Raw genomic sequence first — 14,685 nt, forward strand, 5'->3', positions numbered from 1 at the left:
GTTTTTTGGGCTATAGGCAGGTATACCAAACCCGCGCAGTTTGGTATCCAATATGCAGCGTAAGGACTTACGTGGCGAAAATGGAGAAAACTTACTCCATTTTCACCTCGCCACAAAAAGCAGCCGTAAGAAGCCTTACGCCGACTATTGGAGCCCCGTAACTCCCTAAACTGGCAGCTAAAATAAACCTAACACCTAACGCATGCGCATTGTCTATCTCCCTGTCAACCGCGATCTTCTAAAATAAACCTAACACCTAACGCATGCGCAATGTCTATCTCCCTGTCAACCGCGATCTGCTAAAATAAACCTAACACCTAACGCATGCGCAATGTCTATCTACCTGTCAACCGCGATCCCCCCCCCCCGAAATCCCTAATAAAGTTATTAACCCCTAAACCGCCACTCACGGACCCCGCCGCCATCTACATAACCTAACCCCCTACTGTGAGCCCCTAAAACCGCCGCCATATACCTTATCTATCCCCTAATCTGACCCCTTACACCGCGGCCACCTATATAAAAATTATTAACCCCTAACCTAATCCCCCTATGCCGCCGCCAGCTATATTAATATTATTAACCCCTAATGTAAGCCACTTACACCGCCGCCATCTCTATTAAAATGATTAACCCCTTATTTAATCTACCTACCCCGCCGCCAGCTATATTATCTATATTAACCCTAAGTATATTATAGTTAATATAGGTATTACATTATATATATTAACTATATTAACCCTAATTATATTAGGGTTAATATAGTTAATATAGTTACTATAGTATTTATATTAACTATATTAACTCTATCTAACCCTAACACCCCTAACTAAATTTATATTAAATTAATCTAATTAATTTATAAACTAAAATATTCCTATTTAAATCTAAATACTTACCTATAACATAAACCCTAAGATAGCTACAATATAATTAATAATTACATTGTAGCTATGTTAGGGTTAATATTTATTTTACAGGTAAATTGTTAACTATTTTAACTAGGTATAATAGCTATTAAATAGTTATTAACTATTTAATATCTACCTAGTTAAAATAATTACCCAATTACCTGTAAAATAAATCCTAACCTAAGTTACAAATACACCTACACTATCAATAAATTAAATAAACTACAAACATCTATCTAAAAATACAATTAAATTAACTAAACTAAATTACAAAAAATAAAAAAAGATTACAAGATTTTTAAGCTAATTACACCTATTCTAAGCTCCCTAATAAAATAATAAACCCCCAAAATAAAAAAAAATTCCCTGCCCTATTCTAAATTAAACAAATTTCAAAGCTCTTTACCTTACCAGCCCTTAAAAGGGCCTTTTGTGGGGCATGCCCCAAAGAATTCAGCTCTTTTGCATACAAATACAATACCCCCCCCATTACAACCCACCACCCACATACCCCTATTCTAAAACCACCCAAACCCCCCTTAAAAAAGCCTAACACTACCCCCCTGAAGATCTCCCTACCTTGTCTTCACCACACCGGGCCGAACTCCTGATCCGATCCGGGCGATGTCTTCCTCCAAGCGGCAAAGAAGAATTCTTCCTCCGGCGACGTCTTCCTCCAAGCGGCAGCAAAGTCTTCATTCTTCCGGTGGCATCTTCAATCTTCTTTCTTCGATCCGCCGCCGCGGAGCATCCATCCCGGCCGACTACTGAACTTGGAATGAGGTACCTTTAAATGACGTCATCCAAGATGGTGTCCGCCGAATTCCGATTGGCTGATAGGATTCGATCAGCCAATCGGAATTAAGTTAAAAAAAATCTGATTGGCTGATTGAATCAGCCAATCAGATTCAAGTTCAATCCGATTGGCTGATCCAATCAGCCAATCAGATTGTGCTCGCATTCTATTGGCTGTTCCGATCAGCCAATAGAATGCGAGCTCAATCTGATTGGCTGATTGGATCAGCCAATCGGATTGAACTTGAATCTGATTGGCTGATTCAATCAGCCAATCAGATTTTTTTAACTTAATAGAATCCTATCAGCCAATCGGAATTCGGCGGACGTCATCTTGGATGACGTCATTTAAAGGTACCTCATTCCAAGTTCAGTAGTCGGCCGGGATGGATGCTCCGCAGCGGCGGAGCGAAGAAAGAAGATTGAAGATGCCGCCGGAAGAATGAAGACTTTGCTGCCGCTTGGAGGAAGACGTCGCCGGAGGAAGAATTCTTCTTTGCCGCTTGGAGGAAGACATCGCCGGAGGAAGAATTCTTCTTTGCCGCTTGGAGGAAGACATCGCCCGGATCGGATCAGGAGTTCGGCCCGGTGTGGTGAAGACAAGGTAGGGAGATCTTCAGGGGGGTAGTGTTAGGCTTTTTTAAGGGGGGTTTGGGTGGTTTTAGAATAGGGGTATGTGGGTGGTGGGTTGTAATGGGGGGGGGGGTATTGTATTTGTATGCAAAAGAGCTGAATTCTTTGGGGCATGCCCCACAAAAGGCCCTTTTAAGGGCTGGTAAGGTAAAGAGCTTTGAAATTTGTTTAATTTAGAATAGGGCAGGGCATTTTTTTTATTTTGGGGGTTTATTATTTTATTAGGGGGCTTAGAATAGGTGTAATTAGCTTAAAAATCTTGTAATCTTTTTTTATTTTTTGTAATTTAGTGTTTGTTTTTTTTTGTAATTTAGTTTAGTTAATTTAATTGTATTTTTAGATAGATGTTTGTAGTTTATTTAATTTATTGATAGTGTAGGTGTATTTGTAACTTAGGTTAGGATTTATTTTACAGGTAATTGGGTAATTATTTTAACTAGGTAGATATTAAATAGTTAATAACTATTTAATATCTATTATACCTAGTTAAAATAATTAACAATTTACCTGTAAAATAAATAATAACCCTAACATAGCTACAATGTAATTATTAATTATATTGTAGCTATCTTAGGGTTTATTTTATAGGTAAGTATTTAGATTTAAATAGGAATATTTTAGTTTATAAATGAATTAGATTAATTTAATATAAATTTAGTTAGGGGTGTTAGGGTTAGATAGAGTCAATATAGTTAATATAAATACTATAGTAACTATATTAACTATATTAACCCTAATATAATTAGGGTTAATATAGTTAATATATATAATGTAATACCTATATTAACTATAATATACTTAGGGTTAATATAGATAATATAGCTGGCGGCGGGGTAGGTAGATTAAATAAGGGGTTAATCATTTTAATAGAGATGGCGGCGGTGTAAGGGGCTTACATTGGGGGTTAATAATTGTAATATAGATGGCGGCGGTGTTAGGGGCTCACTTTAGGGGGTTATAGATATAATATAGCTGGCGGCGGGGTACGGGAGCGGCGGTTTAGGGGTTAATAACTTTATTAGGTTGCGGCGGGGTACGGGAGCGGCGGTTTAGGGGTTAATAGCTTTTTTATTGTTAGGATAGTGAGGGGGGATAGCGGATAGAGGGTTAGACAGTGCGGGCTATGTTAGGGAGGCGTGTTAGACTTGTCGGGCTATGTTAGGGAGGCGTGTTAGACAGTGCGGGTGTTTTAGACTTTAGTCAGGTTTTATAGGCGCCGGCAGTTTCTAACGTGCCGCAAGTCACTGGCGACGCCAGAAATTTGTACTTACGCAGATTTCTGGACATCGCTGGTTTGTCAGACTTACGGCACGTTAGCATCCGACGGCGACTTATATGGGATAGCTCGAGTTGCGAGCTGAAACTGCGGGCGACGCCGGTTCCCTCGCTTGCGCCGCAAACTGCAATCTATATCGGATCGCGCCCCTGAGATTGAAATCCTCCATGTCCCAAAAGTAAATCAATACAAAATGTTTGCATAGGAAATAAGCACATCCACGCAAGTTCCCCGCTTGCTTTTCCCAAGTAAAACTCCATGTACATTGTTACCAATGCACATGAGGATTCTGGGTAAGATATGCAAAATCTCAGATTTTTTTGCTTCAAATACTGTTTTAACACAGCGATCCCTTAAAGGGACAGTCAACACCAGAATTTTTGTTGTTTTAAAAGATAGATAATCCCTTAATTAGCAATTCCCCAGTTTTGCATAACCAACACAGTTATAATTATACACGTTTTCCCTCTCTAATTAACTTGTACCTAAGCCTCAGCAGACTGCCCCCTTATTTCAGTTCTTTTGACAGACTTGCATTTTAGCCAATCAGAGCTGTCACCATGGTAAATTCACGTGCATGAGCTCAATGTTATCTATATGAAACACGTGAGCTAATGCCCTCTAGTGGTGAAAAACTATCAAAATGTATTTAGATTAGAGACGGCCTTTAAGGTCTAAGAAATTAGCATATGAACCTCCTAGGTTTAGCTTTCAACTAAGAATACCAAGCGAACAAAGCAAAATTGGTGATAAAAGTAAATTGGAAAGTTGTTTAAAATTACATGCCCTATTTGAAACATGAAAGTTTTTTTTGGACTTGACTGTCCCTTTAATAGGGTGATTGCAGCAATACAGAAACCACTGCTAGACAGCCTGTTTTGTTCTTTTTAGAACTCGTCAGTAAGCACCCTATTAAGGGATTGCTGTGTTAAAGTGAAAGTAAATCCTAGCGTTTTACAAAACTAAGATACTTCATGTAGAAAGCTTGTTTATTTGATTAAATTGATCGCCGCTCTTAGTCCCTACAGCAGCCCACGGCCAAAACTTTTTTTGGCTAAGAGGTGATGTTTTCACCTCTTAGCCAATAGCCGTGTGGTAAATCCGGCTTGGCGCCCATGAGACCCCGATTTACCGCACGGCTATTCGCTAAGAGGTGAAAACGTCACCTCTTAGCCAAAAATGTTTTATTTAGCCATGCGCTGCTGTAGGAGCTAAGAGCGGCGATCGCTTGAATCAAATAAAGGAGCTTTTTCCATGAAGTATAAGTGCCCTTTATTTGTTTGAATATTAAATCCTAGCGTTTGTAAAACACTAGGATTTACTTTCACTTTAAAACAGTATTTGAAGTAAAAAATCTGAGATTTTGCATAGCTCATTTGCATATCTTACCCAGAATCCTCTTTTGCATTGGTAACAATGTACATGAAGTTTTACTGGGGAAAAGCAAGCGGGGAACTTGCCTGGATGTGCTAATTTCCAATGTAAATATTTTGTATAGAAGGGAAAAAAAAAAAAAAAGTTTTATTGGACATTGATCCAACTATAGTGCAAGTACACAATAACAAAGTAAAAGTTATGCATAAGCAGGAGAGCAAAAAGATAAAGTACAACTCTAAAAAATAAAGTTGCATAATCTCAAAATAGAAAAATAAATCTGTAAAGTCAATGTTATTGTAATTCACAGGCAATATTTTCTAAGTAACACTCGACTTTATCACATCTCTGAACATTCAATAGCTGTGAGGCAATATGGTTGGTCTTCCTTACAATGATAAAATGAAATATCTATGCTTCCAAAGAGTTATAAAGCAGATGGTTTGTAAAATCTGTCTTAGGTATTCTTCTATATTGTTTCATTCTATGATGAGCTGCAATTGCCAAATTATAAAAATATCAGTCTTGTACAACAGTGCCATCTAGTGAAACGAAAGGAGAACAGCAAAGCATATGATAAGCAATGCAATTGATCAGGTCATGAATCCCTTTTTACCATACAGTGTGCAGTGCAAACATATCTTGTAAAACTCCATTTAAATAGCTGTCATTTTAATTAATTAATTATAAGATTTATTAGGAAATGATTAACAGCAAGAAAGCGTTTCAGAAACAGCTGTTCCACACGTTTTTAAAGGCTGTTTTTACACTTTTGCAAAAGCAAAAGATAGCTTGATTTACTTTATTATTAACAGTATGATTCCAAATTGCCAATACCTGTCTCATGGGTTAAATGCATTTTTTTCACTTGAACAATTCATGATACATGCAGTTAAAAATGTCAACATTTTGTTAATGTCTAGAAACTTGAATAAAAAAAATCTTTAAATTGTTCTTTAGTAGTATATAATATTTTAACCTTCTGTTAAACATTAATTACTGTGAACAGAACAGTGGCAAAAACTTTAACTGAAAAACATGCCATTGAAACAGTCCATACATAGGGCCTGACTCTCTAAAAATTGCTGGCATGTAGTGAAACACCCAGACACCCTTGTATAGGTTCACTTGATTCTCTAGTAAAAAAAATGGTTAAACCTGAAAGGCTAAGCGAGAGACAAGCTGCCCCCATAGTAAGTAATGGAGCCTTCAGCAATCTGGCAAGGGAGTATCCTGCACAGAAAGCAAAAAAATGTTTTGAAGCAGATACAAAGTAAAGCACTTGTTTTTCACCATACTTGACCTTGCATTTACTTCTAGTTTTTTTACCACTGCATTCAGTGCACTGCATAATTTGAAACAAACTCATGTTTCAAACGTGCGAGTAAATTTCAGACATGTCCAAGGAACTCCTCTGTTCGGCCCATACACCAATGCTTGGAGACATATTTTATAATAGAAAACAAAAAGTATCCTTTGAATTTTGTACTTTTTGGTATGATTTTAACTTCATATTTTGACTTTGCGTTGTAGATTAAATACAATTGTTACTGTGTACATTACATATGACTTTTTTGCTGTGTACTTAAAAATGTAATTTTACTGTGTAATTTTCTATGCATATTTTTGATACAAAGTTCAATGTTACTAGTAACATTTTTAATGCATACTTAAATATTTTTAAAGTGCTTTTTTTATTGATGTATGTATTCCTCTCGCATATACATGTAGGATACATTCCTTAGTGAAATAGACAGCTAAAAAAAAGGTAAAAATTTGCCGTTATCAAATTGAGAACCTATTTTCATCTGTTTCAAACATCACATGCCTGATTCTTTAATGCTACAAACTCTTCTGAAATTCTCTTAAAAAAAAAAAAAGAAGTCAATGCTATGAGGTTCATAATGGTTTATCTAAATACAAACATCACACATGAAACACTGCTTGAAGGTTTACTGACTGTTTGGAATACAGCAGTCTAGTTGTCTCAAAGCAAAATATTGGGAAAGGTTATCTGCTGAAAAGCCATTGGATAATCACATAACAAACCTTTCCTCAATGCAAAATATTGGGAGAAGATATGATTATGCAATAGCTTTTCACCAGATAACCTTTGCCAATATTTTGCATTGAGAGAAATTGTTTTTTTTGGTGAAAAGCCACTGGATAACCACATGATAACCAAGTTTTCTAATTATTTTCAAAGGTATTGCAGTGGCTTTAAATTTGAAAACCTTGTAGCTGAAAAAGACCCAAAGGAGTTTACATTTTAGGTTTGTTTTTCTTCTTCATTTTTTTTCTTTATTGTATATTGGTCTATTTATCTTTCAAAGTAAAACAGATAGTAAAGTATGCCAAACATATGTTTAACCTTATGGATTTGATAACTATATGGAGGCAGAGTTTCTAAAATACTATTTTGATCAGCATAAAAATAAATCTATATTGTAATTTTTATAGGATGCAAAAAGTCAAAATATTAATAAAAACAACACAGGATACAACTGCCATACAAACAGCCATATGCTGTCAACTTCCTATTCTTAGTTTAAAAAAAAAAAAAAAACACTTTCATTAAGAGTCCTTTAAATAAGTAAGTTCTAGCTTCTGTTAGTAAGCAACAATAGGGCTCGCAGACACTGAAACATTCATGACAGCAACATGGACATGACAATAGGTACACTAAAATAGACAGGGCGATATTCTTACCTTTTTAGGCACAGATCTTATTTCAAGGCACCATGTGAAAATGGACCGCAGAGAACTGTTTTCAGGAATATAACTTGGTAAAGAAGCACCTACATATATATATATAAAAAAATATTAGAAAAAGAAAAAAAAAAACATGATTACATCTTTCTGTTACAGGTAAATTAAGTAAATAACCATTATAACAAATGAATAAAGGATCTTTTCTGATTAAAGACACATTTAGTGTTCCTCCTAAATGTAAACAGAAAGGAAATATCTTTGTGATATAATGTACAGTCTAGTAATCTTATGGTATCTCCACAATCCTTCATATTAACAATGCATCTGTACTTTGTTACCCTATGCTATTAGAACTGTCACTGCGGCTGCCTATTTATCTCACTGTTTCAGATGCTATAAAAGCCATACTTAGCTTGCATTTTCTGTACTACATCCATCAATCCCCCAGCTGGACAAGTAAACCCTTTATATTAAACTAAGGTATGATTGCCTGAGCTGCAAAAAGGAAGGTTTCTTAGGTCTCAAGAGCATTCTTATCAAGCTAATCTCATCAGGACTTCAGTTTGCACAGAAATGGAATTCCTGCTTCTGGTCAGGAGAGTAGCTATGAAACATTTGGATAAAAGTCAAATAGTTTCATAAATTATGGACTTTAAGTCCTAAGGGACTGAATAAAATATATAATTTGACTCCTTTTCAATGAAAGAAATAGAGAAAGTATAAGATTGCTTTACCAAGGTTAAAATGTATAAGGACTGAATTATTAATAAGATTTGATGGTTAATTATTTTTGTTTATAGAAATTATTTCTATTATTACGTAATAGAGGATTTGTAAATATTTTGATTAAGGGATGTTATTAGACTTTAGGAAGGTTGGAGCTAATTTAATAGTATGGTGTGTATATTATTATGTTAGCCACCCCTGAAAGGGTGGACTTGAATGACCTTATATAATAAGAGGGGGGCTGAGTTTAAATGGTAACAGCTTGAGGAAGGGACAAGAACCCAAAAATGTTGCTGTTATTATACTTCAGTGCCTTCTATTTATCTTTATTTGGTAAGTAACTTGAGAACATCCCCTGGTTGCAAGATACAGGTTTACGCTCTACAGTAGTCATGCGTTTCACTTTTTTTTTTTTTTTAAACTTCAATAAAGTTTATATATTTTGCTAAATCATGTTTGGCCAAACCTTTCAAATGAAGGGTTAGTAGGCAAGTTTTTAGAATTTATCTAACAAACATACTGATAAAAACAGATTTATAACCACCTATAAATCACTGCGTTTATGCCCCAAAATTATTTAATGGTCAGAATCTAGGAGTATATAGCTATGTACTTTCTTAGAATAGGTAGAAACTCTCAGGAGTCATTTGATGTCATATTTCTCGTTACTTCTGGTTATAATTAAAAGCAACATTAAAACTTGCATTCACTATTTATTTTTATTACTGATTTGCTATAAAATACCTCTAAAAAGTGTGCTAGTTACCTACTATTTAGTAAAACTGAAGTTTGTAATTTGAATCCAGTACACTTCAAAATTTTGAAAATATTAAATATCCCTTGGATTTCAACTTACCCGACCTTTTCGCTAAAGGTAATTTATTATAGCCTATGACTTTACATATGTGATATGTTGATAGCGACTTAAAGGGACACTGTACCCAAAAATTTTCTTTCGTGATTCAGATTGAGCATGACATTTTAAGCAACTTTCTAATTTACTCCTATTATCAAATTTTCTTCATTCTCTTGGCATCTTTATTTGAAATGCAAGAATGTAAGTTTAGATGCCGGCCCATTTTTGGTGAACAACCTGGGTTGTCCTTGCTAATTGGTGGATAAATTCATCCACCAATAAATAAGTGCTGTCCAGAGTACTGAAACCAAAAAAAAGCTTAGATGCCTTCTTTTTCAAATAATGATAGCAAGAGAACGAAGAAAAATTGATAATAGGAGTAAATTAGAAAGTTGCTTAAAATTGCATGCTCTTTCTGAATTACAAAAGAAAACAATTGGGTTCAGTGTCCCTTTAAGGGAAATTTAACTTGCCGATAGGCTTTAAATGGTCATGAAACCCAAAATGTTTCTTTCATGATTCAGATAGAAAGTTGTTTAATATCATATGCTCTAATTTACTTTTATTATCAGATTTTCTTTGCTCTCTTTATATCTTTTGTTGAAAAGCAGGGATGTAAACTCAGGAGAGCTGGCACATGCCTGGAGCACTATGTGGCAACAGTTTTGCAAGAATGTGATCCATTTGCAAGAGCACTAGATGGCTGCACTATTTCCTGCCATGCTGAGCTCCAGAAGCCTAACTAGTAGGGATGGGCGAATGTGTTTATATTCAAATTCAAATGTTATTGTAGAAATTCTATTTACATAAAAGAATGTTGATAAGAACGAATATTCTTAAAAATTCTATTATCGAATGTTATTTACAGTTTTCGAATGTCACTTTCGAATTTGAATGTGACATTTGCATATTACATTAATAAAACACAGTTGTAGACTAGAAATACTATTTTTAATACGAATGTTACATTAGACTTTGAATGTAGCATTAGAATATTACATTTATTAAAACACAGTTGTAGACTAGAAATACTATTTTGAATTTGAATGTTACATTTGAATTCCAATATTACATTTAAAAAACACAGTATTAGACTAGAAGTACTTTTTTCGAATTTGAAAGTGACATTCAAATTCGAATGTAGCATTCAAATTCGAATATTACATTATTAAACACAGTTGTAGACTATAAATACTATTTCAAATTTGAATGTGACATTCAAAATTTGAATGTCACATTCAAATATTACATTTCAAAATTGAATGAATAGACATAGCTAAACATTCTATTATTCAAACGAATATTTTCTAATTTTATTGAAAAATTTGAAAAAAACGAAAATTCGAAAATAGAATGTTAGAATGTTATATAAACATTCAAAATTCGATTCGAACGAACGTATCAAAATTTGTTTTAAATTTCAAATTTTTAGAAACATTCGCCCATCCCTACTAACTAGGTATCTCTTCAACAAAGAATACCATTGAAACAAAGCAAATTTGATAACAAAAGTAAACTGGATTTTTTTTTTAAATTGTATGCTCTGTCTGAATCACAATATAATTTGTTTTTTAGGTTTCATATTCCTTTAAAAAATGTACGTATACAATGCGTGATATAGGGAATTAAAGTTGCATTTTCATTACAATCTTTAATCCTAATGCTATGGACAATAAATTCACTTTATAATGAGGATTTATATTTTATTAGTGTAATTTTGCAATACCTTTTCGAAGGTAGAGAGGTTGGCTCAAATACACATTATTATTGACTTTTCTATTAAATTAATGTGGATTAATGGGCTCAAGACAGGGGTAAGTGCCTATAACGCTAGGCACACCCTCCAGCCCCCAATCCCATTTACCAAACCGCTATGGCGCAGTTAGGACAGCATGGAACGTCCAAACGGCGGGAAGGGGTTAAACATATATTTTTATAGAGATTTACATTCTTTAAATGACACAAGTGATATTATACAATAAATGTGTAACATTAGTAAAGTACACAATAAAATAATGTTATTAGATTTGACAACCTCAAAATTCGTTTTTTTTTAAATATTCAATATCTAACTACTGAAAATAAATAAATAAATAAATAAATAAAAGATGCTTGGAGCCAGCTGAAGGAAATGTGGATGCAAAATTGAAGAGTAAAGGATGAGGGGTATTCAGTCCATTAGTGACTATAGTACTAAAATCTTTAATCCTAGCTCCTGCAAAGCTACACCCCTTATCTCAATGAATCCCATATTTGCCTATGAATTTTATTGAATTAAGTTCATTGAGTCTTCCTAAACATTCAAACAGGGTATGTTTGTAACCTTCCTAGTTCTCACTACACTGATGAGTTACTTAAGTGTCAATATGTGTGATGTCAATAAGGAGAGGTAGAGGAGTATTGTGGTCCATGACCAAAAGCGCTTTCCTATAATTTTATATTAAAGTGAAGGTAAACTTTGATGAATGAAAGCACGTTTTTTAAAAATACTATTAAAAACAGGGGCACTTTCATTCATCAAAGTTTACCAAGCAGCCGTTTTGATTAAAAAAAAAACAACTTACTTCTCTTCTTTTCACAGACAGAGCAGCTTCCCACTCCTGGAAATCCTCTCTTCAATCTTCAGGCAATAACTACCCTGGGGGGAAAGCCGTGATTGGAGGAAGACGGATTAGTCATTGCTGACGTGTGAAGAGAGGAAATCCAGGTGGGGGAAGCTGCTCTGGCTGTGAAAAGAACAAAGGTAAGTTTTTAATCAAAACGGCTGCTTTGTAAACTTTGATGAATGAAAGTGCCCCTGTTTTTAATAGTATTTTAAAAAAGCAGGCTTTCATTCATCAAAGTTTACCTTCACTTTAAAGCAACTTAGAATAGTATGCACTCATTATGAATGTCCTAAAAAAATCATCTGCAAGAGAAACTGGGTATCTCAAATGCACATTAAGCTACATTATGCTTGTTGACTCTTCTACTAAATATATACACAAATTAATATTGTGAGATGCTATTGAAATGGAGTTTAAGACAGACTTTTCATAGTAAATGCTAAAGATTTTTAAACCAAAATAACCATTTTGTTATAACTAATATTTGTAAAGCAATCAGGGAGAAGTGTCAGATGCTGAACAATGCTTCCTGATATGAACTTATGAAAGAAGGGTGAAGAAGCTATTGAAAAACAATTGCAGCAAACACTTATTGTGTACTGTTCCTTTAAATGCTGCAAACACTTATTGTCTACTGTTCCTTTAAATGCTGTTTTTTTCCATATAATAGAAAATGTCCCTTTAATGTAGAAGTAAATTAAAAGGAACAGAAAACCCAATTTTTTTCCTTTCATGATTCAGATAGAACACACAAATTTATAGCAACTTCCCATTTTACTTCTATTATCTAATTTGCTTCAATATTTAGGTATCCTTTGTTGAAAAGCATAGCTATGTAGGTTCAGCACCTGGGTGCTGTTTGCTGATTAGTGGCTGCACATATAAAGTGTGCAGCCACCAATCAGTAAATAGCACCCAGGTGCTGAATCATGAAAGAAAACATATTGCGTTTCCTGTCCTTTAATGAATATATACAAATTATGAACGCATATAGTTACAACGTTAAAGTAGCTAAAAGGACAATTGCTAAAAACACAATATGCTATAACTACTTAGCTTTATGCTTTTGAAAAAAGGCAAATTCCTTCCTTTTACAAAGTCAGAGTCCTCCTTTATGAAGGCGCTCTTGCAAGAAATGATCAGCTTTTTACAGCAACCCAAGACCTGCTATTTTTCTTCAAAGTGACTTGCAAATGTGCATACTATTACTTTATAATTGCATATATAGAACTCCTAAGTGCTATAATAATGTTGAAACATTTTTTTTTCACAATGTGTAACTGCTCAGTGAAAACAGACAATTGAATTTGAATATTCAAATAACAGAATGATTCTTTTTCTTCATTTTCAATGAGAATTTTTATGACACACTTATACCATGTGGTGCAATAATCTAACAGAAATAAAATTACTGAACCACATTGAACTATTCCAGATTTCTTAATAGAACAGAAGGGTAATTGTAAGTATGTTCTTTATTATTATTTCTTTAAAAGAAAAAAAAATGAATATATATATATATATATATATATATATATATATATATATATATATATATATATATATATATATATAAAAATTCAATAAAGGTATGGTGGAGATAAAAAAAAAACTGAGATTAAAATCCTCCATGTCTCAAAAGTAAATCAATACAAATTTACTACTTGCCTAGATGTGCTAATTTTGTAAAATTTGTGCTAATTTTGTAAAATTTGTATTGATTTACTTTTGAGACATGGAGGATTTTAATCGCAGTTTTTTTTATCTCCACCATAATTTTAATGAATTTTGATTTAACCCTGAAATTAGCTTTACCAAAGCAGCAACCAGAAATCTATCTCCTACTGACGAGTTCTAAAAAGAACGAAACAAGCTTGTCTAGTGAGTGATTTCTGTGTTGCTACAATAAACCTGTTAAGGGATCGCTGTGTTAAAACAGTATTTGAAGCAAAAAAACGGAGATTTTGAATTTCTAATTTGCATATCTTACCCAGAATCCTCTTGTGCATTGGAAACAATGTATATGGAGTTTTAATGGGGAAAAACTTGCCTAGATGTGCTAATTTTCTATGAAAAAAAATTGTATTGTGATATATATATATATATATATATATATATATATATATATATATATATATATATATTTGGCCTTAACATATAGAGGAAGAAACTAAAACTTCAATAAATCCACTACTTTATTCTTGTAAGACATATTAAAAGGGACAAATAACAGTTCTTTTGTGATAGGAGTTGGAAAGGTTTTTTTTTGTCTGTTTTTCTCTATTGTCAAATGCACTTTGTTCTTTGGTATCCATTCTTGAACAACATACACCAAAGTAGCACTAGATGGCAGCAGTGTTTCCATAGTTTATAAAGGTAGAGGTTGATTTTCTATACCTTAGAAAAAATATAATTTATGCTTACCTGATAAATTCCTTTCTTCTGTAGTGTGATCAGTCCACGGGTCATCATTACTTCTGGGATATTACTCCTCCCCAACAGGAAGTGCAAGAGGATTCACCCAGCAGAGCTGCATATAGCTCCTCCCCTCTACGTCACTCCCAGTCATTCGACCAAGGACCAACGAGAAAGGAAAAGCCAAGGGTGAAGTGGTGACTGGAGTATAAATTAAAAATATTTACCTGCCTTAAAAACAGGGCGGGCCGTGGACTGATCACACTACAGAAGAAAGGAATTTATCAGGTAAGCATAAATTATGTTTTCTTCTGTTAAGTGTGATCAGTCCACGGGTCATCATTACTTCTGGGATACCAATACCAAAGCAAAAGTACACGG

At 34.0% G+C, this 14,685-nt stretch overlaps 1 protein-coding gene across 3 annotated transcripts in view; it reads right to left on the reverse strand.

Annotated features, from left to right (window-relative positions):
* Positions 1–14,685, reverse strand: part of MTRR (5-methyltetrahydrofolate-homocysteine methyltransferase reductase) — a 169,411-nt gene that overhangs the window by 78,872 nt on the left and 75,854 nt on the right. For all 3 annotated transcript variants that reach the window (XM_053714513.1, XM_053714514.1, XM_053714515.1), the window contains one exon: positions 7,699–7,787. In XM_053714513.1, coding sequence (XP_053570488.1) covers positions 7,699–7,787 — 89 coding nt within the window. The remainder of the gene's footprint in view (positions 1–7,698; positions 7,788–14,685) is intronic.

This window comes from Bombina bombina, chromosome 5, assembly GCF_027579735.1.
Source record: "Bombina bombina isolate aBomBom1 chromosome 5, aBomBom1.pri, whole genome shotgun sequence".
Taxonomy (NCBI): Eukaryota; Metazoa; Chordata; class Amphibia; order Anura; family Bombinatoridae; genus Bombina; species Bombina bombina.